This window comes from Tamandua tetradactyla, chromosome 7 (genome assembly GCF_023851605.1).
Source record: "Tamandua tetradactyla isolate mTamTet1 chromosome 7, mTamTet1.pri, whole genome shotgun sequence".
NCBI lineage: Eukaryota > Metazoa > Chordata > Mammalia > Pilosa > Myrmecophagidae > Tamandua > Tamandua tetradactyla.
The window spans coordinates 50012883-50040786 of NC_135333.1; the positions used below are offsets into that span (position 1 = coordinate 50012883).

Genomic DNA, 27904 nt, shown 5'->3' on the forward strand with positions numbered 1-27904 from the left:
GACTCCGGAGTTTGTTTTCTTTTTCTAGAAAATATGGAGTTTTGTTCTGGCAAGCCATTAAATTATTACTGGGTCATGCTGATCCAATCAAGTCCTGGTTTTAGGCTTTTTTGAGATGGGCTAATTGCAGTTATATATTTAGTCCTATGGTTGATCTCTTAGTTCTGGGCTGTGGTCTTTATTTCTGAGGTGTGGCCTTTCTGGAATTTAAGGGGAACATTCAAAATGTATACCAAGCCCTCCAACTTGGTAGAACTTGAACTCTATGTTTTGTTTCTCCAGCCTGAGACAGCAGCCTCTCAGCTGCTCTGTCTGCTAGTCTCCTTGGGATCTTGCTCTGTACTTTTGCAGTGCGGGAGTCAGCCAGAGATCTGAGGGTAATTTCTATGCAGAATTTGGAGCTCCCCTTCTGTAGTTAGTTACCTTCTGTCTGAATTTTTCCCATAAATTGAGTCATTTTTGTATACCAAACTAGTCCCATATGTTGGCCACTTTATATCTTAACTCTGTTCCTTCTTGTGCCTTTGTGGACTAGAAAGTAGCCTCAGGGTAAAAGCCAGTTAAATGTGGAACCTTCCCTAGTTTGCTTCCCTTCTTTCAGAATCCATGTCTTCTCCATGTTTGCTTGCTTTGGGCTGCCTTCTAGTACCTACAGATGTCTTCTTCAGAGTTTATATTTGTTATCAGCAGGAGGATTATTCCAATATAAGCTACTCTGTCATTACTGGGACGTCTATACTCTGAGTTTAAGTGAATCAGTTTTAGTGCTAAATTGGTACAGAATTTCTGTTTTAGGCGATGGGAAAGTTTTGGTAATGGATGGTGGTGATGGTAGCACGGCATTGTGAATTTAACACCTCTGAATTACATGTTCAAACGTTGTTAAAAGAGGAATCATTAGGTTGCATATATGTTGCTAGAAAAAATTTTAAAACAAAACTATAGACCTGTACAATACAAAGAATGAGCCCTAATGTTAACTATGGTTAATATTATAATAATATTCTTTAATTGTAATAAAGGCACCACACTAATGCAAAGTATTAATAATAGGGGAGTATATGGAAGCTTTATTTTTTGCATGATTTTTTTCTGTAAACTTACGGCTTCGCTAATAAAAAATATATATATAAAATTTCCACTGTCTGGGAAAGGAAAACATGGCAAATGTTTTTAATCCTCTGATGGTTTTGAGTACAAAGGGCCCTCTCTGGAGACTTCTGTCTGTGAGCTCGCCACTGTACAGCTGCTCCAATCATGTTTCTCAGTCTTGCCTGCAGGGATTCTCTGCAGGGCCTTGTCAGAAGCCAGACATAGGATGTTACTCCTGTGATTAGCCAGGCAGTGGCTCTGTCAAGTAAAGGAAACCCTCTTGGCTTGTCTTCATTTATACTTTGTGAAACAATGTCAGCTTCTGGTGATTGTTGCTCCCTCCTATTGGGTGTTCACAAAGCATTTAATAATATGTCCTAAAATTTTACCTCTGAAACTTGTCATCAATCTCTAATTTCCAGAAAATGAGCTTTTGAAAATTGGGACACTGGACTTCTTTCAAATCTAATAGTTCTTCATAAGTTCTCCTGCATTCCTGCTTTCCTGACAATAGTTCCTTAATAGTTTTCTGTAAGTTATTTCATTGTCCATGGATGAAATTAATCTGGGTCTAGGGACTTGAACTCATTTAAACTAGCTAGGTTTAAATATTCTTACTTTCTGTTTGCTTATTTCTCCTAGGTAAGCATTCTGTCTTCCCCATGTTTACCTTCCACTTTTTTTTTAACGTCACTGTTCTTGAGAGATGACATAGAAAAGATTTTCTGATACCTTACTGTGTTTTATAGTTTTTTTTCTATTCAGCTTTACATATATATTTTCAATATCTGAGCTCTCAAGAGAATTTGTACAGCCACAGTGGACCCTTTGGTTACTTTCTTCCTTCAACCACCCATCAAAGATTGCTTGTAGAACCAAACAACCAAAGAACTAACACAGTCTTAGGTTCCCTTTACAGAAAAAACAGGACACACAGCAAGGAAGTAGCCCCTCTCAGTACAGATAGATGCAAAACTCCAGAAGACATTATTCATATCACATTCTTTGAAAATCGTTTTCCTGGAATCCTGGATCATCTTGATTCAGCAGCCAAGTCCAATCATGGGATTAAAGGCAAAACTGAAATAAACTCATATAAATGTAGCCTAAAACCAGGACTCCACTGGAAAAAGGTGATCCAGCAGTAATTTCACGGCGTGCCAGAATGAAACTCCACATTTCCTAGAAAGAGATAACAAAATCCAGAGTTTCTGCAACCTATCATTCATAAGGTCTTGTGTACAATTACAACATATCATGAATGGGCTTCCTGGTTTGAGCCTTGGGCTGGCCCTGCCACCTTCACTGGACCTCACCACGGAGGCCACTGCCACCTGCCATCCTTAGATTCAGCTCAGCCACAGTTCTTGGTCAGCTTGAGAAATAAGGAAATGGGCTTAAATATACGGCTTTACTATCTCATCCATTGGAGCTGAGGGTTATGTCACTTTCTGATCCCTACACACAGCCTCATGCATGAGACAGAGACCAAATGGTTACCCATAAATCTTAGCTGCCTTCACACTCCTCCTGGCTCTCTGCTCCCTACCATGGATTGATGGTCTTGTTTTGGTGTTTGCTTCTGACCACCCACCTGTCAAACCCTGTCCAGGATCCCAGCCCCCACTGAGGATGGAGCACCATCCTGGACTCCAGCAGAATCACTGGAGACCAGCTGTCCTTCTCTGCTTCAGCCCATCTCCTCTGGGGGCCAGTCTTGTTCTGCGGAGTTACCTCTTAGATAACCAGCGGGCAGGCACTTGTCAGGATTTCACTAAGTCTCCTGGAGTGTGTATTCATGGATCATGGAGAACACTGAGTGCTGAGGCACTTGGACACAGCCCCTCACACACCTCCCTGCAGCTATAGATTCTGCCTCAGCGACCCCACAGGCCTCTCAAGACCTGTCCCACCTGGTGAGCTGGACCATGGGGGTCCCCAGCACCCCCCTCCCTGCTCCTTTTTGCCTTGTCCAAGGTTTGAGCTATAACGGACCTGATCAGACCAGCTGTCAGCACAGTGCTCAAGTCTGGGCCTTGTTTCAGAATAAACAAGAGAATTTATTGAGACATGGAGTCAGACCATGAGAGTTCTAGAGAAAAATTAAAGTGAGAGGTGGTCTAGGGAGCCAGGGATGGGGAGGATAGAGAAGGTAACATGGCTGTGTATAAACCCTCAGCATGCCACGTTGGAAGAGAGGAAATGGATTTATTCCATGTGATTCTAGAGGCAAAAATTAAAGCCAATGATGCTATCTTTTGTTATAAGATACAGAGGTGAGTTTACCTGTGGGCTAGGCAGGTTTGTTAGAAAATAATAATAAAGCAGGCCATATACCACGCATGGTTAAGTGTCTAGGTATAGATTATTTGGGCAAGGTGAAAAGACGGTGTATCTTTACAGGCCGAGAGGATGCCTGTAAGACCTCAAAAAAATGTGATGCAGCAGGTCTGGATTTTGAAATCAGTTTTTTTACCTTTTTATTTTGAAATTCAAACTTACAGGACAGTTGCGAAAATAATACAAAACCATACAGAGAACTCCAACATATGCTGATACCCACATCTACCAACTGTTCCCATTTTGCCACATTTGCTGCATCATTCTATCTATCCATCGCTATCTGTCTAGATTTTGTAAAACATTTGCATGTAGGTTGTATACATCGTGTTCCTTGAATGCTTAGTAATTCCATGTATGTTTCCTAAAAACAATGATGTTCACTTATGTAACCACCTTAAGTGCAGTTATCAAGTTTAAAAACTTCAGCATTGATGTAAAGCTTACACACTGTGTTCCTTCTCCCCAATTCTTCTACATTGTCTCCTAAACTCTTGAGGCCCAAATTGACCACATATTTGGAGAGTCTCTCTTTCTCTCTCACATATACACACATACAGAACATGACCAAGAAGAAGTTGTAACCTTGATACCCCACAGTGAAATGACATGCAAAGAAAGAAGCCAGGGAGTTTTAGATAACCAGAGAAAGGCACTGGGTTTGGAGCATAAAAATGGAAGTTCATCCCCGGGCCCCCATAGCGAAGGCACCTGGCTGTTTCACTTAGCCTATTTTCAGAATCACCAGGGTTTGGGTATTTTTAGGCTGAGTAGAAGGTGACAGGTTGGCTGCCATAGCAACACAGTTACAAATCCCATCTTGGCAATGAATTTTTGCTTCGGTTGGCATTCTAGGAATCTTTCTCTAACGTATGGGCAGAGAACATCCTAAAGCATGATGGAAGGATATAATGAGCTCATTTCTGCTTGCAATGTGGTGGCAGTCCCGCATCTTAAGCAAAAAAAAAAAAAAAAAAAAAATGAAGTACTTGCTTCATTATAACAAGGCTATTTTAACACAGAACTGGAAACATGGAATTTCCAGCTATTTGTCTCCTGTACAGCTTCCTGGGAGATTGGGAAGGGTCACACAAACTCAGAGGTCCGTTTAGATGATTGCATAGCCCACACTAACAATACCCAGTACTTAAAGGAGAAATTGAGGCTATGACAATTCCTTAGCATCTGTCTTAGTCTGCCAGGGTTGCTATAACAAATAACACAGACTGTTTGGCTGAAACAATGGGGATTTACTGTCTTATAGCTTTGGAGTTTTAGGGGCTGGAAGTCCAAATCTAGGTGTCAGCAGGGTCACACTTTCTCTGGTAGTGACTGGCCGGCAACCAATACATCAGTCTCTGCCTCTACCACATGGCATCTCGCTCCTCCCAGCTGTGTCCAAATTTCCTCTGCTTACAGGGACTCCAGTCATATTGAATTGAAGCCAATTCTTATCCAATTTGGCTTCATCTTGAGTAATAGCATCTTCAAGATCCTATTTACAAATGAGTTTATGTCCACAGAACTAGGGGTTAGGACTAAACATGCCACTTCAGGGGGCATGGTTGAATGAATCCATAACAGCATGTGAAACCAATCTTCTTCAAGGCACGAAACTGGACTCACACCAAACCCAATGTTTCCACCTTCTCCTTGTCTCACAGCAAACAGCTGCCATTCCATGGAGCAGGTCGTATCCAGGGGCTGTATGGTTGGTGTAGGCTGCTGAATTGTATTGAGTGCACGCCAATCCCAGGTGTGGAGCTAGGGCAGAGAGTGGTACCAACAGGAATCAGACACATGTGCCTCCTTCAGGGATCTCACCATCCAGTGTGACCCCGAAGACAAGTACACACACATCTATGCCGCAAGGTACCACAGGGTAAACACAGAAACAGAGGCACTCAGTGCCATGGGCGTCCAAGGGTGACATGTGCAAAGGGTCTAGAAAAAGCTCTGTGAAGGCAGCACTGGAGGTTGCTCTTGGGGAGAGCACAATCTAAAGTGGCTAAGCTGGGGGCAGGAGGATGTGCCAGGTGGCGGGAGCATCTGAGATACACACCCAGCAGCAATGTTTGGGGTAGGCTTAGGGAGCGGTGAGAACAGTTTTGTGTGCTGTCACATAGGTGTCTGTGAATAAGTGGTGACATTAAGCAGGAAAGCTCCATGAAGACTGCCTTATGGTCCTTTGCAGGTTTTGAGCAAAGAAGTGACACAGTACAGCATACCAGCATGTCTTTTGCAAGCAGGGCGTGTCCCCCTGAGATAGCCTCTCTTTCCTTCTAGAAGATTTCAGTGACAGCCGAGGGGCCTGTGGGAACTCTGTGGATGGCCATTTCAACCTGGCTTTGCTGGGAATAACCTTTTCTTTTCCCATTCTGAGGCTTTTGAAGCATCCAGATGTTCCCTTTCCCCCAACTGACTTTTAAGAAGTGGTTGAAAAAAAAAAAAGATCGACTCTTCCAGTTCATAAAGGGATTATATTTCTTATTTGACTCGCAAAGTGGGGCTGGGAGGAAAGGATGTCATAAGTTTGCATGTTGGATGTTTGGCAAGCATCAGGACAAGGTGACTGTTCTCAGGCCCTGGGGTGTCTGGCCCCCCTCTGGCTGTGCGTTAATGCTTGGCCCACATCTCTTTCTGTGCATTCCACCCTATGAGCCATCCCAGGGGAGTCGGCATTTTCTGCTAGATTCAGCCAAAGGGAAGAGGCTAGAAACTGCATCTCATCAGTTTTCAGCTGAGAGCAAACCCGCCTCCGCCTCTGTTTCGCATCCTGAGATCACGTACACATTCTGGTTCCCGCGAAGGGGGTGGTAGAGGCTGCTGAGGAGAGACATGCCAGGGAGAAGCAAGTGAGAATGGGAGGAAAAGTCGGGGACGAAGCGGGTCCTGGGGTGGAGCAGTAAACCAGAATAACCTTATGGGACAGAGCATGGCAAGCGTTTTATCTAATTTGGCCTTCCAGGTGCCAGGCTTCTTTTTTAAATCTCACAGACATCAGGGACCCTGTTTTGTGCAGCAAAGGTGAGGGGGCCGATGGGCTCCATGAGGTTTGTACAACTGCTTATGGTTACGGAGGTGTGAAGGGAGGCCCCAGAACCCACGTGGTTCCTCAGCTCCCCCACCCAGCCCCGCCACACACACACACACACACACACACACACACACACACATGCCTGCCACACACACACACAGAGAAGCCTGGAGAGAGAGGGAGTGTGAAAGGAGGGCGAAGGCCAGGATAGGGCAGACCCTGTCCCCTGTGGGCTGGGGCGACTCCGGAGATGGTTCTGTGGGCTGGACACGCCCGAGGCTTGGTTTGGAAATACAGCACCCCGTAAGAAAGCTAAGAGCTGCCTGGAGAAGTGGACCTGCATCTGGAAGGGCAGAAGACAAACAGATGAAGAAGAGATCAGGTCAGGGAAGAAGCAGCAGATAAGGCCTGGGTTTCCAGCTGGTCAGTGCCCTCTCCAGGTTGGACTGGAGCCTGCTTTGTCAAATTAAGTCAGGGGGTACTTTGGAGCCCCTGGAGCAAGGGGTCCAGCAGCCTGGGGGTGGCCCAGATCCACTCTAGACCTTCGGGCTGAAGCTTGTGACCAGAACACCCAGGTAGCCTGGTGGGAATGCAGAGGGTGTCAGGTTCCCTGGCCACAGAGGACACATAGGGTTTATGAGTCCAAAGGTCACCTTCTCAGGGACAAGAGTGGAATTTGATATTCATCAGCTGGGAATTTTAAAAGCTGGAACTGGCATCCTTCTAGCTGAAGTTGCCTCTTTAATTCATTTAAAATTAGATACCACACTGCTTACAAATGGAATCAGGGAAGGAGAGATGAGAAGGCAGTTATCTGGAAAGGTTGTTATTTTATTTTTGGGTAACTAAAACTACTACATCTCATACAAATACCAGAACAGGTAGCTTGCCTGTACTTTTCTTGAGAGTGGAAGGAAGGTGGTAGTTCTGCAAGGAGAAGGCCCTTATATCTGCTGCTGAGGGTTGGGATCTCTGAGAAAGGGCAGTGGAAGCCTCTGGACTTGGGTGTCTGTCCCAGGGTCTCTCTCCTCCTGAGCTTTGGTCAGCAGATTCAATCTCCTTGCATTAAGACCTAGAGTCTCCCACAGAGGAGAAGAGCCCCTTAAGACAGATGGTCTGATTTCAAACACAAGCTCCATCAGGTGCCATGGGGCCTTTTGCAAGTTACATTGGTGCTCTGAGGTTCATTTTATAATCTATAAAATGGGGAAATCATACAATCTACTTTAAAGGTTGAACGTCAGATTTAACAAGAGTATGTATCCAAAAGTCTTAGCACAGTGCTTGGCCCATTAGTAATGGGCTCTCCTTCTTCAATTCCAGAATCTAGTGAAGATAAAGTCCCACCTCTGGAGTCTTTTTGCCCAGGGTAAAGAATTGCCCCCATCCACATACCCCCGCATCCCCATCCATAAACCAGCTCTAGATGGTCCCCATTCGATGTCCCTGGGAAGTTACTGAGCTTACCTTTTCCACTTAATGGAATCCACTGCTGGGAACCTCCTCCCCTGCCTTAGAGGATTCCTGGAAGCCCAGATTGGGGCTGGGCTCCGAATTGCCACGAGTCCCCACTTTTTCCTGAGTTGGTTTTTCTTACCTAGAATGACAACTGCAAAGTTTCTGCAGCCCCAGTAATGCGAGGACTCCCAGGGCCAATGCCCCTCTCCCCGTTGCAGTGTGCCCAGAAGCTCAGGTGCCAATGGGGGCCATTCTGGCCACCCATGGAAGGGCCACCTTGTGCTAAGGCACAAGATACGTCCAGGAGAAACACAGCCAAGGACCAAGCAACCATTCGAAGAGCCTAGCTCTTAAAATGTTACTGATCTCTAATTGGATCCATAAAACATGCATGAAGACAGTTCCTCATGAAAATGTAAGCATTCCAAGGAAAAGCACAGCTTCCTTAACACCCCAAACTGCAGAACCCTCCCCAGAGGCCACCACATCCACATAAAGATGCTTCCAGGCCTCTGATTGGGTCTTTCCACATGTGATGGGTTGAAATTGTTGTGTACCCCTGAAAAGTCATGTTCTTTTCCCTAATCCAATCCTGTGGAGGCAGACCTACTGTTCTAGTTTGCTCCCTGCCAGAATGCAATATACCAGAACTGGGACGGCTTTTTTCTTTTGGCACGGGCAGGCACTGGGAATCAAACCCAGGTCTCCAGCATGGCAGGTGAGAGCTCTGCCTGCCGAGCTACCATGGCCTGCCATGGAATGGTTTTTAAAAAGGGGAATTTATTAAGTTGCAAGTTTACAGTTCTAAAGCTGTGAGAATGTCCCAATGAAAGCAAGTCTATAAAAATGTCCAAATTAAGCCACCAACAAGAGATTACTTTAACTCAAGAAAGGCCGGTGAAGTTCAGGGTTTCTCTCTCACTTGGAAAGGCACACGATGAACATGGCGGTGTCTGCTAGCTTTCTCTCCAGGCTTCTTGTTTCATGAAACTCCCTTGGGGATGTATTCCAGAGGTTTCTGGCTGTGTGAGCTCTTGTGATTCTTGTGGTTCAAAAAACGGACTCTCCCCAAAATGTTTTCTCTTTTAAAGGATTCCAGTAAACTAATCACAACCCACCTGGAATGGGTGGAGCCACATCTCCCTGTATTCAAAAGTTTATTTTGAATAAACTAATTGTGGCGAGGCTCATCTCTGTAAGATAATCTAATCAAGTTTCCAACATGCAGTGCTGAATAGGGTTTAAAAGAAACAGCTGCTCCCACAAGATTGGATTAGGATTAAGTCGCAGTTTTCTAGAGCATATAATCCTTTCAAACTAGAACATCTACTGTTAAGGGGGAATCTTTGATTAGATTCTTTCCATGGAGAACAACACATCCAGTGTGTGTGTGTGTGACCTTTTGATTAGATGAAGATGTGACTCCACCCATTAAGGTGGTCTTAATTAGTTTACTGGAGTCCTTTAAAAGGGGATACATCTTGAAGAAAGCTTAGATGCAGACATTTGGAGATGCTTGGAGAACTGACATAGATACAGACATTTGGAGATGCTTGGTGACAGACAGAAGCTCAGAGAGGAGGCCACTGGGACCAGGAGCTGAAAGCAACAAGAACCTGGAGCAGGAGCCAACAGACATTGCCATGTGCCTTCCCATGTGACAGACATCTACCTTTCTTCAGAGTCAGAGTATCTTTCTCTGGATGCTTTAGTTTGGACTTTTTAAGGCCTTAGAACTGTAAACTTGTGACAATAAATCCTCTTTAAAAAAGCTGGTCAATTTCTGGTATATTGCATCCCAACAGCTTTAGCAAACACCATACATGTACCTTTTTGTGTCCTCTTAAAAAATACCCTTTTGTAAGCTTTTAAAAATTATTAATTTTTTAATAATTATGTTATTAAAATAATAGTATTAACCATACTTAATGAATGGTTCTAAAACTTTTTTCCACTCAGTAATCTATGTTGTATATCTTTCCAGTTTAATCTTTTTAATTGTGTATATGTCATAATGTGGATGGGCTGTAGTTTATTTAGCCGTTCCCTTATTATTGGGCATTAAAAGTTATTTCTAGTTTTTCAGTCTTATAAGCAATTCTGCAATGACCACCCTGGGTTTAGACCCCTCATGAATATCCATGCATATTTCCCTAGACAGATAGTAATAGAAAGGAAAAATACAACTTTTATAGATAAATCCAGAATGACACACAAAATTTCAGAGCTTTGCTTCCTGAATCTGAGTAAGATAAAGATTGGATCAAGGATGCATTTGAGACAAGTTTCTGGGCAAGGAGACTAATCAGAAAATGACGTGCCTCAAACTGATCCTTTTTTTGAAGGATAACTTTGTAATAATTACCTATATATCTGTAGTTTTTGGCCCATTCACAATATGTATAGATCTCCTTTAGTTGCAACTATATTGTGAGATCTTTATAGAATCCTTCTGAATTTTAAAAATTCTGCTCAAAAAACTTTTGACAAATAAGAGGAATATCCTATCAGATACTATAGTATTTTATAAAACTACTTGAATAAAGACTATGTGTGGTTGGTTTGCTAGCCCATAGATAAGCAGAACACACTAAGCCCAATCAGACCTTAGGTTAAGAAGAATCCAAAGGAAGGAGGTAATAAAATGGTGGAGAAGGGAGGAACATTTAATAAAATGTGGGGGGAATAATTGATTTGCTATTTGGAAGAAGGTTTTCTTTGTATACTCACTTCATACCTTAAGCCCATATAGATTCTAGATAAATTAAATAAAGAAATGTGAAAAATCCTAAACTGGTACAACTCTTTTAAGAAACAATTTGATAACACAAATTAAAATTCTTAGAATTCTTAGATATCTTCATTACTTCTGATCTAGTAATTTCACTTTCAAGTGTCTATCCCAAGGAAATGATCTTAAATAAAAATGTGTTATGATTTTTTACTTCAATATTATTTAAAATAGTACAGTTAGAAACAGTTGGAGCATGCTACAATAGACGAATAGTTAAATAAATTAAGGAATAATTTTAGTACACAGCCACTAGAATTATGGTACTCTTGGGTTGTAATAAGTTAAAAATGCAAAATTAAAACTAAAAAAATACAATGTGTCTATCACCAGATTTGAAAAAAATCATGCCCCGGCTGCCTGCTGAGTCTGGGGAAGAGGCTGCTCCCCCTGCCCCAGGTTCTTTCCCCCTTCCTGCCCTGCAGCCTGGGTGCGGGGGAAGCTGAGCACGCCCAGCAGTGGCCCATGGCTAGATTGTCCAGAACTGGAGATGCGCTCCCAGCAACCAAGAGGGGTCCCCGCAGCAGCCGCCCAGAAGAGGCATTTCCCATCCACCTGCCACCCTAAGCACTAAGATGTCCTCGGAGGCTCTGATGAAACAGGCTGGGCCACCAAAAGCTGGGCAGTGTCTGTCTGTGGCTGACATGGGGGTTCAGAGTGGGCCGTGGTGGTCCCTGGCCACCAGCGTGGCAGCCCAAGTGGGCTGGGTCTTGGTGTCTGCACCTGCACCTGAGCGGGGTCCTTCCACTCTGATGCTGACCTTCTGGAGGGAATTTCTGGCGCGTTACAGAAGTGACACCCCCTGTTCCCCTTCCGCACCGCGGTCAGCCCTAAGCGCTGCGGCTGCCCTCTTCCCTGGGGCTCTCTGCACCTGGGAGGTGTAGAAGGGCACCCGGGCCAATGAGGAGCCCATGGCCCAGAGCTGCGCTGCCAGCGCCATGTCACATCCCGAACCACGGAAAGGACATTTAGCAAAGCTCCCTGGGGAACAGGCAGCTGGCTGTCACGGTGGAGTGGACCGGTGCGGGGGCGGTGCAGTGTCGGGAAGATGGTGAGGAGGATGGGGTGGGAGAGTGCAGGGATTGTACCTGCCCCCAGGGCCAAGGGGATCAGAATCTCCCCGCTGTGGGGTCTGTTGGTCTGCTCCTGCTTCACCTTAGGAAACCCGGCCGTGTTCAAATGAGATTCAGGTGAAACACATTTACAGCGGTCTTCTGAGTGGGGGCCAGTGTACATAGCTGATGTCAATGGGTCTTATGTCAAAGAGGCAGACATAGTATGTAGCGCTAATGGATTTTTATTTGGCCCAAAATCTCTTTGTCCTCATGCAAGCATCACATGAGATCAGCATTTTGTAGAACTCACGTTGAGAAAACACTCTACTGTGGCTTTCTTTGAAGACAGAGCTTTATTTTCCCATAACTGAACTGAGCTCATTAAGTCCCCTTTCCTCTGATAGCAGGGATTTTCCCAAGGCAGCAACTCAGTCTTCCCTGGATTTCATCATGGCTGGTTCAGGATTCGAACCCTGGCTATTGAAGTCCCAGCCCTCTCCCATCCCTCTGCAGGGCTGACTGGGACCCGCTTCTGATATGCAGGCCCCTCTCCTCAGTTTACCTGGGTTTTCTATAACCCAGCGTCTCCCCTCTAAAACTCATTTTATTTTCTCATCTCCATCAGGTCCTGTATTTTCATGGAATCTGGTACCTGATATACAAAATAACCTGCCTCAGTTGGGGTGGGGGGTGGTATTTGAAATGGAAAATGCACTAAACTCGGACATTTAAAGCTAGCTCCTGATCTCTCTAGAACAGGAAGTAAAACTGGCTGTTTTCTTGGGGTTAGGACTCTGCAGGGGTTGTGGTAAATTTAGCACCCACTTAACTTTCAGAAAGGGACTCCCACTTTTCCATTTGCTGTCCACTTGCAAGTTATTGAGATTGTTTACCTTTCACCCTGCATCCCCCTTCATTCACTTATTAAGTGCTTCCTGCATGCTAGATGCTAGATAAAAAGATGAAATGGTAAAAAGGTAGAGCCCCTATGCTCAAGGAAATTTTGGTCTAAGAGAGAGTCTTAGTTTGCCAAGACTGCTACAGAAAACCCAACGGCCTGGCTGGCTTAAACAACAGGAATTGACTCTTCCCAGTTCTGGAGGCTAGACCTCCGAAGTCAGGGGTTGGCGGTATCGTGCTGAGTCTGGCACCTGCAGCATCCTGGTGGGGTGGGACTTGATTTAATCCATTTGGAGAGATGTGCCAACTGCTCCGGCACAGGACAATGAACATGGCCAGGAAACTGGGAAAGATTGTTTGCTGGACCTGGAGAGGCCTGGGGAGGCTTCACAGAGGGGGCAATCCCTGAACCAGGACCTAGAAAATAAGTCGAAGTTAGAAAGTCTGAACGAGGTGCAAAGGGTGGAATGGTCCCTAAGCGGAAGGAGCTATAGGTGCCAAGGCGCAGATACCTGAGGGAGCCAGGGGTGATCAGGAAGGAACAATCTGATCCGTGAGCCCTGAGATCAGGGTAAATAAATATCATCCTCATCATTTATTGTTCACGCTATGGGAAGGCCTATGGCTGTTGCTTTCCATGTGACATCTTATTTAATCTCCTAAACAGTTTCTTAGAGGAGGTATTATTGTTCTCAATTTATAAAGGGAACAGAGCTAAAAACAGATTCATTGACTTAGATAAGGCCACCTGCTGAGTGCAAGGAGTCTGGATCAAATTCCTTTCTTGCCTCACTCTAAATTATGCTGGTGCCTGCAATTCTGGGCTGCCCTGCTCTGGGCAGAGTGGGGTCAGGCAAGTGGGGAGACCTGGAGGTGCTTCCCGCAGCCGTGCTGTGCAGAGGTGACTCTGGCTCTAGCTGCTATCCTTTCTCCTGGCTGACCACGCCCCACTCCCATCTCCACCCCGACTTCTTTCCCATTCTCCACCCACCTCTCCATCCCGCGAAACCCAGCTGGGACACGTACTTTCCCTTTTCTTGGACGCCTGGCTCCAGAGGAGACTGCTCTTTTGCCTTTGGGTGGTGCAAAGATGCAGCTGCCAAGTCAAATACAAGCCATAGGAACCACAGGTTGTTCCTTCAGAGTCCTCAGAAGAACTTCTTGCTGTGGCCTTGTGATGTGGGCACTTCTCAGTGTAACCCCATTGCAGTGATTTGCTTCCACCACTTACCTGCATAGACATTTCCATCTGTACCAGGAACAGAGCTGCATTTCTATTCTGCTTACTGCAGGGTTCAAGGAAAGCTGCAGGGTTTCCAGTTGCAGACAGCTGGTGGTGCCCAGCAGTGTGTACCCGGGTTCTAGAAGGCTTATCTTCCCCATGTTGTGGGGAAGCATTTTAAAAATGGATATTTTGGAAGGGGTTATCTTGTTAATTCCCCTCCAGAGTTTTGAAACTGACAGCAACCCATTGAGATGGAGTTTAAAATTCCCTGATAAGAAACTTTGAGGCTTTGAGTCCTGCCTGGCAGCCCAAAGCCATCATCAAAAATCAGGATTTGGTAAGCTGGGACTATGACCTTGGGAGACTGGTACCAGCACACCTGCCTTCCTGCTGGCCTCCTCTCTTCACCTGTAGGCTACCTCCCCTCCCAACCATCCTGTTGTCAGCTGATACCTTGCCTCTTCCTCTGCCTTGAACCATTGCCTAGATCAGCATTCATGATGTTTCTCCTGTAAGGGCCAGAGACAAAATATTTCAGACTTGGCAGGTCATGCGACTTCCTTTGCAACGTCCCGACCCTGCCACTGTAGTGCAAAAGCAGTCATAGAAGACACATAAATGGTTGGATGTGGCTGTGTGCCTATAAAGCTTTATTTACACAAATAGGCAGTGGGCTGGATTTGACCCATGGGCCATAGTTTGCTCATCCCTCCTACTGATTTTTTTTATTCAACCTAGTCATGTTTCAGAGACATGTAACATGCATTAAAGTAAGATAAGGAAGCCAAGGTATCATGCAATATTTACAAACAAAATCAAAGTTATACCATGCTTCTGATAGGACATGGTTCAAGAAATGAGCTTCTGTGCCTGTGATATCAAGCAATAGAAAACCTCTGTGAGATACCCACTATTTCTCAAGTGTATTTCTTTTAAAATACAAATATGTATGTGTTCTAGTTTGCTAGCTGCCGGATTGCAATATACCAGAAATGGAATGGCTTTTAAAAGGGGAATTTAATAATTTGCAAGTTAATGGTTTTTAGGCTGTGGAAATGTCCCAGTTAAAGCAAGTCTATAGAAATGTCTGATCTAAAGCATCCAGGGAAAGATGCCTTGATTCAAGAAGGCCTGTGAAGTTCAGGGGTTTCTCTCTCAAGTGGAAAGGCACATGGTGAATACAGTCAGGGTTTCTCTTTCATCTGGAAAGGCATGCAGCAGATATGGTATCATCTGCTGCCTTCCTCTCCAGCTCCCCTGGAGGAGTTTTCCTTCTTCATCTCCAAAGGTCGCTGTCTGGTGGACTCTGCCTCATTGTTCTGCAACATTCTGAAGCTTTCTCCAAAATACTTTTTCTTTTATAGGATTCCAGTAAACTAATCAAGACCTACATAGAATGAGTGGAGACACGTCTCTATCTAATCAAGCTTAACAACCAGACTTGATTAAATCACCGCTCCGTGGAGATAACCTAATCAAGTTTCCAACCTATAGTGCTGATTGCTCTCACAAAGATTGATTGGATTAAAACATGGCTTTTCTAGGGTATATAAATCCTTTTAAACCAGCACAGCATGAATCACAGTTGAGATGGTCAATGAACTTGATTTAAAATTTTGCTGAAATAGCTTTGTTTCTAAAGAACGCCAAGTCCTTGGTCAATAGTTCATTTTAGAAACACCACAAAGTCAGTGCCCAGTGGAAAACCTGGGCTCTGGATGCAGAGCTGTCACTTTTGACTTTACAATCCTTATTTCACTTAAAAAAATTATTTAATGTGTGCACTTAACTCACTGACTTGTGATAATTTCAGAGTTGTTATACTGTCTTTTCTTTTAGCTGAGCTCCAACTCCTTGAGGCTATTTGGTTTTGTTTTGTGTGTGTGTGTGTGTGTGTGTTTTAAAGCAGTTGTACTGAGATATATTCACACACCATACAATACATAACTGGCTGACCCTGGCTATTGATTTTAATTCTTTCCTTTTCCCTTCCCTCCCCTCTCACTTTTGAATCCCAAGATAAGGAGCAAAGCGTTAAAAAGGCAGGCTATTTGTCCATGATGTTGCTTTTGGATTCTCCTACCCTTGTTTTTGACATTTCAGAAAGCACACTTTGTCTGGTCTTTGTAGGTGGTTATTTAAATTGAAACCAGGTGTGAAGTAAAGAATCCTCTCAGAGAGTCTGGTCTGTCTGCTGCTGTGAATCAGTCATTTTTAATACATTGTCTTTTGTTTAGCCAGATACAGAGCTTATTGGCACATTGCAGAATCATTCAGGAGAATGTTCTGCACCACAGAGTGCCAGGCATAGAATAGGTGTATAATAAATGCTTCCTGCTGGGATGAATGGACATGTAGAAGCTGGGGGTGTTTAGAAAGGACAAGGGCGATTCTATGTAATAGCATCTTCTTCATGTTCAAGGTCGTCAATGGTGAGATGTTCCCTAACACCTGAGCTTCCCGGGGAAACCAGATGCTATTGTGGAAGGGTCAGGTGGACGCCCAGGTGGGGACCTTCCGTGGGTTTACCCACATTGAAGGCAGGTGGCCAAAACTGTCGTGTGGTTCAATCCTCCCCACAGATGCCTGGACATGTGCCCTCAGCCTGTGGTCCTGAGGACAGCAGGTGATGGCCAGTGAGCCAGGCCTGCAGCTCCTGGTGGCTGGACAGCACCACACGGTCACTCCCCCAGATTCCCTCAACATCCTCAGGGGACAGGTACAGACAAAGGTGGGGAAAATAGTCATGATAGAATGTCAGGGGGGAAGTCATTAGAACATAAAATCTGAAAACGGCATGGTTCCAGTTTTTAAAATATTTATACCCATAGAAACAACCCTAGAAAAAAATATTTTAAAATGTCAACAGCAGCTATCTCTGTGTGGTAGAATTACAGGTCTACCTATAATGGAATGGAATTAATTTCCATTTTCGATGTCCCATAATTTTTTTTCTTTCTATTTTTTGCATGAGCAGTCACCGGGAATTGAACCTGGGTCTCTGACATGGCAGGCTGAGAACTCTGCCTGCTGAAACACTGTGGCCAGCCCCCCATAATATTTTCAAAGGTGATTTTCTGCAATAAGCATGGGTTGCTTCTGTAGTTTAAAAAAGTGTTATTCTGAGAATGGGCACCCTAGCCTTTTGTATACTGTATGGTAGGGTCACATTTCATTATTTTTCTATGTGAGTATCTCATTATTGTATCCCCCCATTTGTTGAATTTTTTTGTTTGTTTGGTTTTTTTATTGTTTGTTTTGCCTGTTCATTTGTTTATATTTTTGGCGGGGGGAGTGCACGGACCGGGAATCAAACCCAGGTCTCCCACATGGTAGGTGAGAATTCTACCACTGAACTACCCTTGCACTCCCCAGCCTACCTTCTGTCTTCTGGCAAGTAAAGAGCCCAGGTCCCCTGTGGTGCTCTGCTGGTCATGCAGAGCCTCCCAGAGAAAGGACCTGCCAGAGCAGATCCTCTGCCTAAACCACCAAAGACGAGCGCATCCTGGTCCTCAGCCGTCAGCACTGGGTGACATGGCCCAGGGTGGCTGTGTGCTGCCAGTGGGGCCCACGTGCCAGGGGTCCCCAGCTTTCACCTTGCCCTATATGAATATCTGCTTCTCTTTGGCTCTTCAGTTCCTGTTTCAGCCAGCCTTGGCCTTTCCTTCTAAATGAGCAAATAACATGTCTTGACCTTTTTTCATTTTAAAGCAGTATTCTAAAGAGATTCATTTCATCTGGAGAGCATTCCAGAGAAAGGAGTTTCTTAAAGAAACACATGTATTTGAAAGCACCGCTCTCGTCTAGGAATTACTGCTCTCTTAATAAGGAAACCAGAATTTGCTTTTGTGGTGATGGCTAGCATTCAGGAAGCTTCTGTGTGGACTGTGGTTTCCTTATTTTGTGGTGCTAGCTTCCATTCCCATGGCCTCAGACTCAGATGTACGCCGCCATTGCTCCCCCATTAAACCCCACTCAGCTCCAAAGATGTAGACCTTCGGCTTAGAAAGGAGGCCTGGTGGGGCCTTGCTGCTATCATATTGGACAGGTTGCTAAGAGTCCTTCTGTATCATTTTGCTCTTATGTAAACTCTGCCCATAGAACAAAAGGATCTGAGGACCAGGGAACAGCATGGTCACTAAGGAGCTCCATTCATTCCCTCTGTGGGGGGTTGAATTATAGAACCCAACAATAATCCTTGTCTCCGTGGGTGCAATCCCATTGTTAATAGGGCCTCTTGGTGATGTTATTTTTAGTTAAGGTGTGGTCTTAGTCCCTATGACGATGAATAGTGGTGGGTCTTAATCCCTATAAAGAGAAGAAATATGAAGCCAGAAGTCAGAGAGGGCCCTAGGGAGAAGCCGAAAAATCAGTGGAAATGGTAAGCGCAGACACAAAGAGAGAGAAATTGCCACGTGAAGGGAGACAGAGATGCAGGCCAAGGAACCCCAAGGGTTGGGGCAAGCCAGCACCAGAAATCTGTAGATTGTGGGGAAGAAAACATGGCTTCACAGATGCCTTGGTTTTGAACTTCTAGTTTCTGAAACCATGAGCCAATAAATTCCCACTGTATCGTATTTTTCACAGCAGCCTGACAAACTATGACATCATCCATCCCTTCCACACTGCAACCTCACCTTGGAATTTGCCATTCCCATTAATAACCACACACACACATATTCCAGTGTGTCCCTTTGTACCATCTTGGCTTCTTTGGGTCATTGTCAAGAAGTTCTTCCTCTAAGCTGGGCTGTGTTAATCGTGCTGGACGTGACGTTCAACCTCGTATTCTCACCTCCCTGGAACAGGGACCAGCTGGCCCCGGGTCAGGAAGGCCTATGAAGGGTGGTGATGTCTTAGGAAGTGCTCTGTTAGCATGTGGTCACAATGTCCCACTCAGTGTACGGTTCCTGTTGCATCCTACTATGTTAGTCTCTACTTATTATTCAGAAATGCAGTTTTTGAAGAATATCATAACATGTGGCTTGAGCGTCTCTCTGATTTCATGTTCCAGCATACTATTGGATGCTGTTTTTCAAAGGTTGAACAAGCAGAGATGTAAAAACTCCAATTCCCTGTTTTATTAGATTTTTGATGGACTTGATTGGGGAATCTACCTTAACTTACAGAAAGATCATGACTTATTGAGAGAGTAGATATAAAGTGCTTAGCCTGGTACATGGCCATATTAAAACTCTTGAGAAATTCTATGTACCACATCTCTTTCCATACAATATTAATGCTGTGAGCCCCCTGAGGAGTGTCCTATGCCCACCCTGCATCTTTTTGAATCACTCTTGCCAGAAGAGGGCACACAGGTTCCCAGGTACTGTGGTGTTCCCCGGAGACCAATGCCCATTATTAAATTACAGGTATTCCTGGAACACCTATCTTGGCACAGATTCTTTAATGAATGTTTGAAATGTCCAGGGACTCATGGATACAAGGGACAAAGTGACATGGGTCTCAAGGAGTTTGCCATCTAAATGGTGGGGGAGGTTGAATTATGGATCCCAAAAAACTTGTATTATTAATCTCAATCTTCATTCCCATGGGGTGAACCTATGGTAAAGAGGACCTCTTGAAGTTATTAGTTAGGTGTGGCCAACTGAAGTAGGTGGGTCCTCATCCAAACGACTGGAGGCCTTATAAGGAGAACCTGAAAGTCACTGAAGCCAAAAAGGAGACTATATCACCATGTGATGGAGGCAGAGATACAAGCCAAGGAACCCCGAGGAGTGCTGGCAGCTGGCACCAGAAGGTACAGAGTTTGGGAGAAAGCATTGCCTTGCCAGTATCTTGATTTTGGACTTCTTCTAGACTCAAAACTGGGAGCCAATAACTTGCCATTGTTTAAGCCAACCTATTGTGTGGTATTTGTCACAGCAGTTGGGAACTAAAGCAAAGAGCTTAGAGAGGCATACTGCCTTGCATGGGTGGTACTTGGCATGTCCTGTGGGGACACAGGAGCAGGAAATATGTAAACACTTGGGGACTGTAGTTAGGTTCAGGTGTCAATTTGGCCAGGTGATGGTGTCCAGTTGTTCTGTTGCTGTGGACTTAAATCATCAGCATGTGAAATTCACGTATGGCTGATTACATTGGTGGTAGGCTAAGGGGAGTGCCTTCTGCAATGAGTGATGTATAATTTAATAAGCTGGAGACTTAAAAGGAGAGTCAGAAGAGCAAGAAGCAGAGCTCAGCACAGCTCTGAGGAGCTCAGCACGACTCAGCACAGTGCAGCTCAGAGCCAGCTCAGACCCAGAAGTTTGGAGATGCAGAAAGGGACTGCCCTGGGGAAAACTGTTTGAACCAAGAAGCCTGGAGGGAAGGCCAGCAGACGTTACCGTAGGCCTTCCCATGTGACAGAAGAACTCAGATGAAAGCTACCTGTCTTTAAATTTGTAACTAAGTAAATCCCCTTTATAAAAGCCAGCCCATTTCTGGTTATTGCATTTGGCAGTCTTAGCAAACTACAACAGGGGCCCTGTGGGGAATGTCCTGGAAGTAGACCTGCAGGGTGGCTGTGAGATTGCCAGGCAGAGCTGGGGAGAGTAGCCTTCTGGGGCTCTAAGACAGCACACTGGGGAAACAACCTGTGCTGCTTTGCTTTGGGTGTCAGGTGGGTAAATCAAAGGAGGAATGAGCAAACTGTAGATAGAGGTAGAAGCTGGAGCCTTTAACCTGTAATAAAGGTCAAAGGCTTGAAGAGTCTTAACTCTTTCCTACAATGGCTAACACTTAGTGAATGTTTGCTATGTGTCAGGGCTGGGTTTAAGCATGTTACAAGTAAAAGTAATGTTCTCCTAATAACCCTTATGAGCTAGATGCCACAGTTATCTCCTTGTCCGAAGGAGGGAGCTAAGTGTCACAGGCTGGTTTCCTTAGAAGCAGACTCTGTGATGGAGCATTTTTGTGAGTGCTCCTGGGACTAATATGTCAGAAGGGGAAAGGAACCAACCCTGGGCAGAGGGAGAAGTTGGACCACATACCACCTAGACTGAGGCTTTAGCCTACCCCGGGGGTGCTGGACACTCCTGCAGAGTTGTCCAGTTGGGGATGAGGGGCCCTGGCTTCATTCCCTTGTGTTAATCAGCCATTGGATATGGGCTGCCCTGGGGAGAGGGCATGACCTTGGAGGAGGTTGCTGTCTGAGTCAGGCCGTTCTTGGAGGAGGACTCAGCTGGGCCTGGTGACAGGCAGCTCTCCCAGCAGTGGGGACCAGACCCTTCAGTCCTGATGGGGTTTCTGGGTGAAGCAGTCCAGAGGCCACTACCCTGAGCTCAAGAAGCTGGCCCAAGACCACGCCGCCAGTTGGTAAGAGAGGCAGGTTGAAAACCCGGGCGCATGGGCTCAGAGTCACTGCTTTTCCCCGGCTCACTCCATTGCACCATATGTAGTGGGGATCTAGTGGCCATTTCCAAGCAGAGGCAAACTGAGGACCTAACTTCTGATAGTAGCATGTGGAATGTGTGGGAGAGCAGAGAGATAGGAGGTGAGAAGAATCCCTCCCTTTTAATGTTAAACTTGCATAAAGTACAAAGTTTAAACAGGACAAAAGGCACATGGTGAAAATAAATCTCTTTCCCACTCCCATCTCCCACTTTTGCTCTGTAGACAATTGTCATCCTGCCTGGTTTCCCATATATTCTTCTGGAGATAGCATTTGCCTATTTCTATGTCGATAGAGCACTAAGGATGGACACCACGGTTGCACTCTTACATCATGCCATACCCATGGCCCTGCACCTTACTTTTGTATTAACCATGTAATTCAGATATTGTTGCCCAGTGCTGCCTATGGAGCTGAGCAACCTCTTTTTTTTTTATTTTTTTAAAGGACTGAAGACTTTCTGCTGTTTGGATATACTATGACATACTTAATCAGTTCTGTCTCAATCAGCATTTGCGGGTTGTTTTCAATCTTTTTACGTAACAGATGATGCTGGAATATATGCTTGCATATCTATGATAAAATTATATGGAGAAAGTGCTAGGGACCCCTCAGAGCCAGAAAACTTGTGTCCTTCTTCTTTGAGCTCCCTTTTGGGTTTCCTTTTGTTATCTTTTGAAATTTGAAATCCCCACTAAGGTAGCTGACACAAATAGCCAATCAAACCCCTAGTTCATTACATTTGACCCAATACAAAATAAAGTCTCCCTGCCCTAAACCCTATAAAATGGACAGACCCCTGTCCACTCAGTGAGTCGAGCTCACTTCCCTTTTCTGGCTAAGATCAAAGTTACTTCTATTTATACACATGATCAGCCTTCCTGACTGTGGCAAAACTTTTGGTGTCCTGAATATAATGTGATCTGCAAACTTGGCTCCAATGTGCCTTTTTGTATGTGTCATTTTGCACACGTGGGGATTAAGTTCCTGAATGTCTACATCAAAGGGCATGTGCAGTTTTTATTTTGATAGATAGAGCCAAATTGCTCTTTCAACAGGGTTGCCCTCCACCCAACTTGTGAATGCCTCTTCTCCAACTCACGTCAACCTAATATGTGACAAGTAGTATTTCACTGTATCTTTAATTTACATTTATTTTATTATAAGTGAGGTTGAGCAAGATCTTTATATTTCTTTTTTTCTGTGAACTCTCCATCTTCTTGTGTGTTTTCTATTTGAGGTTTTGGTTTGGTCTTTTCCTTTTCCTTTTCCTTTTTTTTTTTTTAACATGGACAGGCACCAGGAATCGGACCTGGATCTCCAGCATGGCAGGTGAGAAATCTGCCACTGAGCCACCATCGCACTGCCCTGGTTTGATCTTTTACATATTGATTTGCAGGAGCTCTTTCCTTTGTGATATGAGTGCCAACGATATTTAGAATCTCTTTTTATTTATTATTATTTTTATTTTTTAACATTTTTTATTGTGAAATATAACATATATACAAAAAGCAATAAATTTCAAAGTATACCATAACAATTAGTTTTAAGACAGATTTCAGAGTTTAGTTTGGGTTACAGTTCACAATTTTAGGTTTTCCTTCTAACTGCTCCAAGACATTGCAGAATAAAAAAAAAAACAATAAAATGATCCCATAGTCATACTCACTTGTTGAATCCTAGCTTCTCTGTTGTAATTCCTCCTTCTCCTTTGATCCTTCTCCCAATCTTCAGGGGTATTTGGACTGTGTCCATTCAAACTTTTTCATGTTGGAAGGGCTGTCAATAATATGGGGTGGGGGATGGAGCTGGCTGATGTTCTGGAGAGGTTGGGCCCTCTGGGTTTCAGGACTTACCTGGCCTAGGTACTATCTGGAGGTTGTAGTTTTCTGGAAAGTAATTATAGTGCATTAAAATATTGTGAAGTCTCAAATAGAGCCCTAGGTGTTCTTTGGAGTTGACAGGAATAGTTTTGGTTTGGTTGACAAAGCATGCTAAATAGCAGTATCTAGCTGAAACGTGTGTAACAGTAGCCTTCAGAATAGCCTCTCAACTCCATATGAACTCTCTTAGCTACTGATACCTTATTTGTTACACTTCTTTCCCTCCTCTGGCCAGAATCTCTTTTTAAAATGAAATCATCCAAAGGACCCAAGTCAATAAAGAACATAAGAGCCTCTGCTTGTAAGTGGAGCCAGGGCAGCTTTTCCTAAGAGGCTTCTCTACTTCAGGAGGGAAGGCAAGGTGCTGGGGGGTCGGGGCCCTGAAGCAGGAGGGGGTCACACACTGCCTTGCCCTGGGAAGAGGGCACCCCTGGGGTCCGGCAGGTTCATGTTCTGAGCCTCACTTTGCTTGTCCTCCCTGCCATCCGCAGCTCCTGTGCTCCTCTGTGCAGAAAGCCCTGTTCGAGGAGGAGGACCGTGTCAAGAAACTGCAGCAGAAAGTGGCGGCGCTGGAGAAGAGGAACCGGCAGCTGCGCGAGCGGCTCAAGAAGGTCAAGCGTTCCCTGCGACAGGCGCGCAAGCACAGCCGCCACCTGGAGCTGGCCAAGCAGAAGCTGAGTGCGCGGCTGGCAGCGCCTGCCGGCCCGGGGCCCCCCAACAGTGCCCCCTGCTTCTGGGGCTAGGGGAGGGCCTCAGGGTCAGCCGCAGGTCCAGGCACAGGGGGCTGAAATGGCAGTAGCTTTGCATGTGTACCTTCTTTCTCATCTGGTAGGAGAGACTTTTCTTTGTCACTTGGGAGAGTCTTTTTTGTTGAAGTCTTGCTGCCGTTTGCCACTTGCTTGCTGGCCCTGCTGTCCTCAGCATCAGACCCTACTCACTGCCCTTCTGGCCGGGCCCAGACAGGCGCTCAGATGAGCTGGACCCCCAATGCCGGGGACTGGCCTGTACCAAGGACTTGGGGAAAGCACAATTATTGGGGAAAGGATAATTTAGAGTCTCCAGATGTCCAGAAATTGAGGGGCTCAGCCTGCACTTCAGAAGGGCCAGTGCGGTTCAAACTGGGAGCTAAAGCAAGTCCGTGAGGCTTCTAGAGCCCCGTTTCCGCCTCTTGAGAATGAAGGTGGTGGCATGACAAAGCTCCCAAGGTGCCTGGAAGAGAACATGTGTCCGGTCCCTGCATAGACTGGCCTTTCCCTCACCACAGAGGCCCAGCAAGTCCCAGTGGGCTCACCCCAGGGCCGCCGGTGGCAAAATGAGATGAATTATACCCAATTTCCAGCACTAGCTGCCCAGAGTCAGCCATGATACCTTGGGGTCACTCTAATATCTGGGGGAGTTGCTTCTGTTTCCTTAAGCCTGTGTGTGAGTGGGAGGGGCCTGGACCCAGTCGCTGCTGCCTTCTGATTTGTTTGCTCAGTCATTCCTTCTGGCTTCTCCACATTCGAGGTGGGTGGGCCTCCCCCTCTCTTCCACGAGGCCGTCGCCATTCCCACCCAGACCCAGAGGTCTCACTCCAGATATTATGATTTCCATCTTTTTTTGGCAAATACTTCCCATCCTCAGGACTGTGTATGCAACAGGACAACAATATTTGCGCATTGTTCTACTCACCATTAAGTGAACTCCAAGATTCAATCGTAGCACCCTACCCTCTTTTGAAAGAAAACTGAAGACAAAACATGGTGAAAAGGAGAGCATCCCCACACCTACAGCTCCAGGCCTTGACTTGGCCACATGTGACAAAATCCCAGCTGCCTTACTAAGAAGCCAGCTGTGTGGTATTCCTGCATTATCTTGTGATGACCCTCCAAGCCAACACATGCTCTTCTGCAAAGAGAAGCTGTTGTCCCCTGACTGGGGTCTGTCACCCGAAGATACCCACACACTGGGTGCCTGGCTGTGCCCTGCCAGGAGTGGCAGCCTCTGTGGAGTTTCCATTCTGCCTACAGGGCACTGTGTGCCATATGCTCCTGCAGCAGGCCTGGGAGGGGAGCCTCTGGGGCTGCTGCCCAGAAGGCAGGGATGCCACCAAGACCTGGGGAAGAGGCTGTATCTTGCACTGGATAAAGTGCCAAGTTTTTCTCTGGCACTCGCACGCCCAAGCTTCCACCTCCACTTTTTGAGACGCATCCTTCCAGCGTGGTGCCATATTAATGTGTCCTCTCCGGTCTTCCAGGGGATGTTTCCTTAAAGCAGTTCTCCACTGCCCTACTCCCCACCGCATGGGAATGCCAAGTCTGAGGGTGACTTCCAGCAAGTGCTGGGAGAACCCTGGAAGTTGGTCCCCCCAAAGCCTCTTGCTCTGCTTTTCCAATAAATATGGACAGTAATTCCAACCGTGGCAGCAAGGCTGCGTGTGTTTCTTTTGGCCAGGAAGACTTCAGCCTTTCCAGCTTTTTCCTGGAAAAGTGATTTAGATCCATTGGGGGCGGGGGGGCTGAGAGTCATACTGCGGCATGTAGGAGACTGAGCTCATGCCCCTTCTGCTGTCCCCCTCGGCATGAGGCCTGCCCCGGCCTCTCTGCAGGCACCCTTGTCTGAAGACACCTGCAGGAAAGCAATGCTATCCTGGCCTGTCCCTCATGGGGGACGAGCAGCTTCACAGGGCAGGGGGTCTGTGCTCAAGGGAGTGTTTCGTTCATCCTACTCAAGGGTGTACAGCCTGATGCTTATCAGCCCACTGGACCCAGCATTTCCCTGACAGGCAGGGCACTGGTTAGTTCCCTTTTGTGGTTTGAGGAGACCGCGGAATGGTCCCAAAGTCACACAGTCAGTCAGGGCAGGTGGAATCTAGAATTGTTAAACCATAGTCCCCAAGCAACGGTCAGCTCCCGTGGGCTGCACTGAGCAAGCAGATGTGGTTTTTTGGCCTTCTGTGCCTTTGGCAGGACTCGGGTTCGAGCTCTGTCCCTGCTGCTCCTGGTGGTTTACCCCAGGCCACCTCTCACACGTGAGGTTGTGGCAGGCAGCCGAGGTGAACAGGAACCCTCGTTTCTGGAGTGTGAGGTCCTGGCTCCCTTTGGAGAGAGAGAATACACACTCACATCACATTCACTCATGACCCAGTTGTCGGCTCAGCAACACTTCATGTTTGATGACGATTTTACCATTAAAAAAAAACTAACACCTGGCACATATATTATCCTATTTAATCCTCCTAAAAATTTTATAAAAGAGTTATCCCCCATCCCTGAGAGAAATCTGAGATGCAGGGATTAAATCGATTGCCCGAGGAAGACAACTAGGAATGGGGTCTAGTGGGGTTCTGACTTCACCTTCTCGTCTCTGTCCTGCTCCCCTGTAATGTGGGGAAAAGAACCATTCCTTCTTCAAAGGCTGAGAGTCTGCATTTAAATGCTTAGCACTCTGATAGCATCCAGTCAATGTGTCCTATAATGATCATTTTTATTATTAATGTTCACTGGAAATGCCCAAGGCCCATCAGAGATAAAAGAGTATTTGGTGGGGTCCTATGCACTTTTCTTGTCAATCTCCTTCTTAAACTCTGTCCACTTTTCTAATCACCATAGACATTTCCCAGCTCTTTTCCATGTTCTTATTCCTGAGCCATCCCCTTTTCTCTCCCACACAGTGGTTAATTGTTCCTCCAAATTTACCCAGAAAATATAGCCAGGAATATGTTTCTCATCTTCCTTGCCTCCCACAGGCACTGTGGTTTGGTTCTCCATCCTTCTGGCCTCCCCGCCAGCTCAGAGGAAGGTACGCCGCTCTTCCTTCCAGGGCCTTTCCCTGCTCTTAGAGTTCATGCTGCTCTACTCCAAAGCCTGGTTCCACCAACGTTTCCCTCTTTTACCATGTCTTTTCCTTTTTTGGGACCCTTGTCTTCCTCCAGCCACATTCAGATCTTCCCACCCTCATGAAAAAATCCAGAAATGAGCAAACAAACCTTATAGCCAGAATCACACTCATCCATGGCCCCGGTTCTCCCCAGAGTTACCTAACTTCTGCTCTTTAACCTGCACCTGAAATTTCTCAAGGTGCCATCTGTAAGCATTGACTTCCATTTTCTCACCTCCTGTGCCCTTCCTGAGCCCTTGGAATCTGGTGCCAACTGTTTCTCTCCAAGGGATGAGAATGCTAAGTCCATTTTCTCCCTGTTTTTAGTAGGCTTTTAACCTGACATCTTTGACACTAGTCTGTTATGCCTAAAACACTCTTCTTTCCTGTCTCTTGCATACCTACTCACCCCTAGCCATCTGCTCTGCTGGCCTTTTCTCCCTAATCTTTCAATGTACAGATTATAAAAATGATAACATCAATAAAATGCCTGTGTGTGCAATTATTGAAAGTCTGGATCCATGCTACCCAATAGTCTTTCCTGCAATGATAGGAAGATCTCCCATCTTCCAACCTCTGCTTCCTTTTAACTAACAGAACCCCTACATTGTTGTGGGTAACAGTATGCTCTGTTATAGAAACACATTTATTAGCCTTTCACTGGGTGCCCAATGAGTTGAACACAATAGTCATTAGGTGAGACTTCCAGGAAATCTCCCTAAGAAGTACTTACTTAGCTGACACACTTGTATCCTTGCCTCCTTTCCTTCTTCTTCCACTTGGAACTTGTATGTGATGGCAGGACCATTAGTAGCAATAGAGTGATCTGAAACAACTTTGTGATCAGATACCTATTCTATGTAGGATAGAAA

At 45.6% G+C, this 27904-nt stretch overlaps 1 protein-coding gene across 1 annotated transcript in view; it reads left to right on the top strand.

Moving 5' to 3' along the window:
* The window catches only part of CCDC3 (coiled-coil domain containing 3), a 92178-nt gene extending 66600 nt beyond the window's left edge, over nucleotides 1–25578 (top strand). The window contains exon 3 of the mRNA XM_077169412.1: nucleotides 23666–25578. Within this exon, the coding sequence (XP_077025527.1) occupies nucleotides 23666–23917 (252 nt within the window). The 3' untranslated portion in view covers nucleotides 23918–25578. The remainder of the gene's footprint in view (nucleotides 1–23665) is intronic.
* The last annotated feature ends 2326 nt before the right edge of the window (nucleotides 25579–27904 follow it).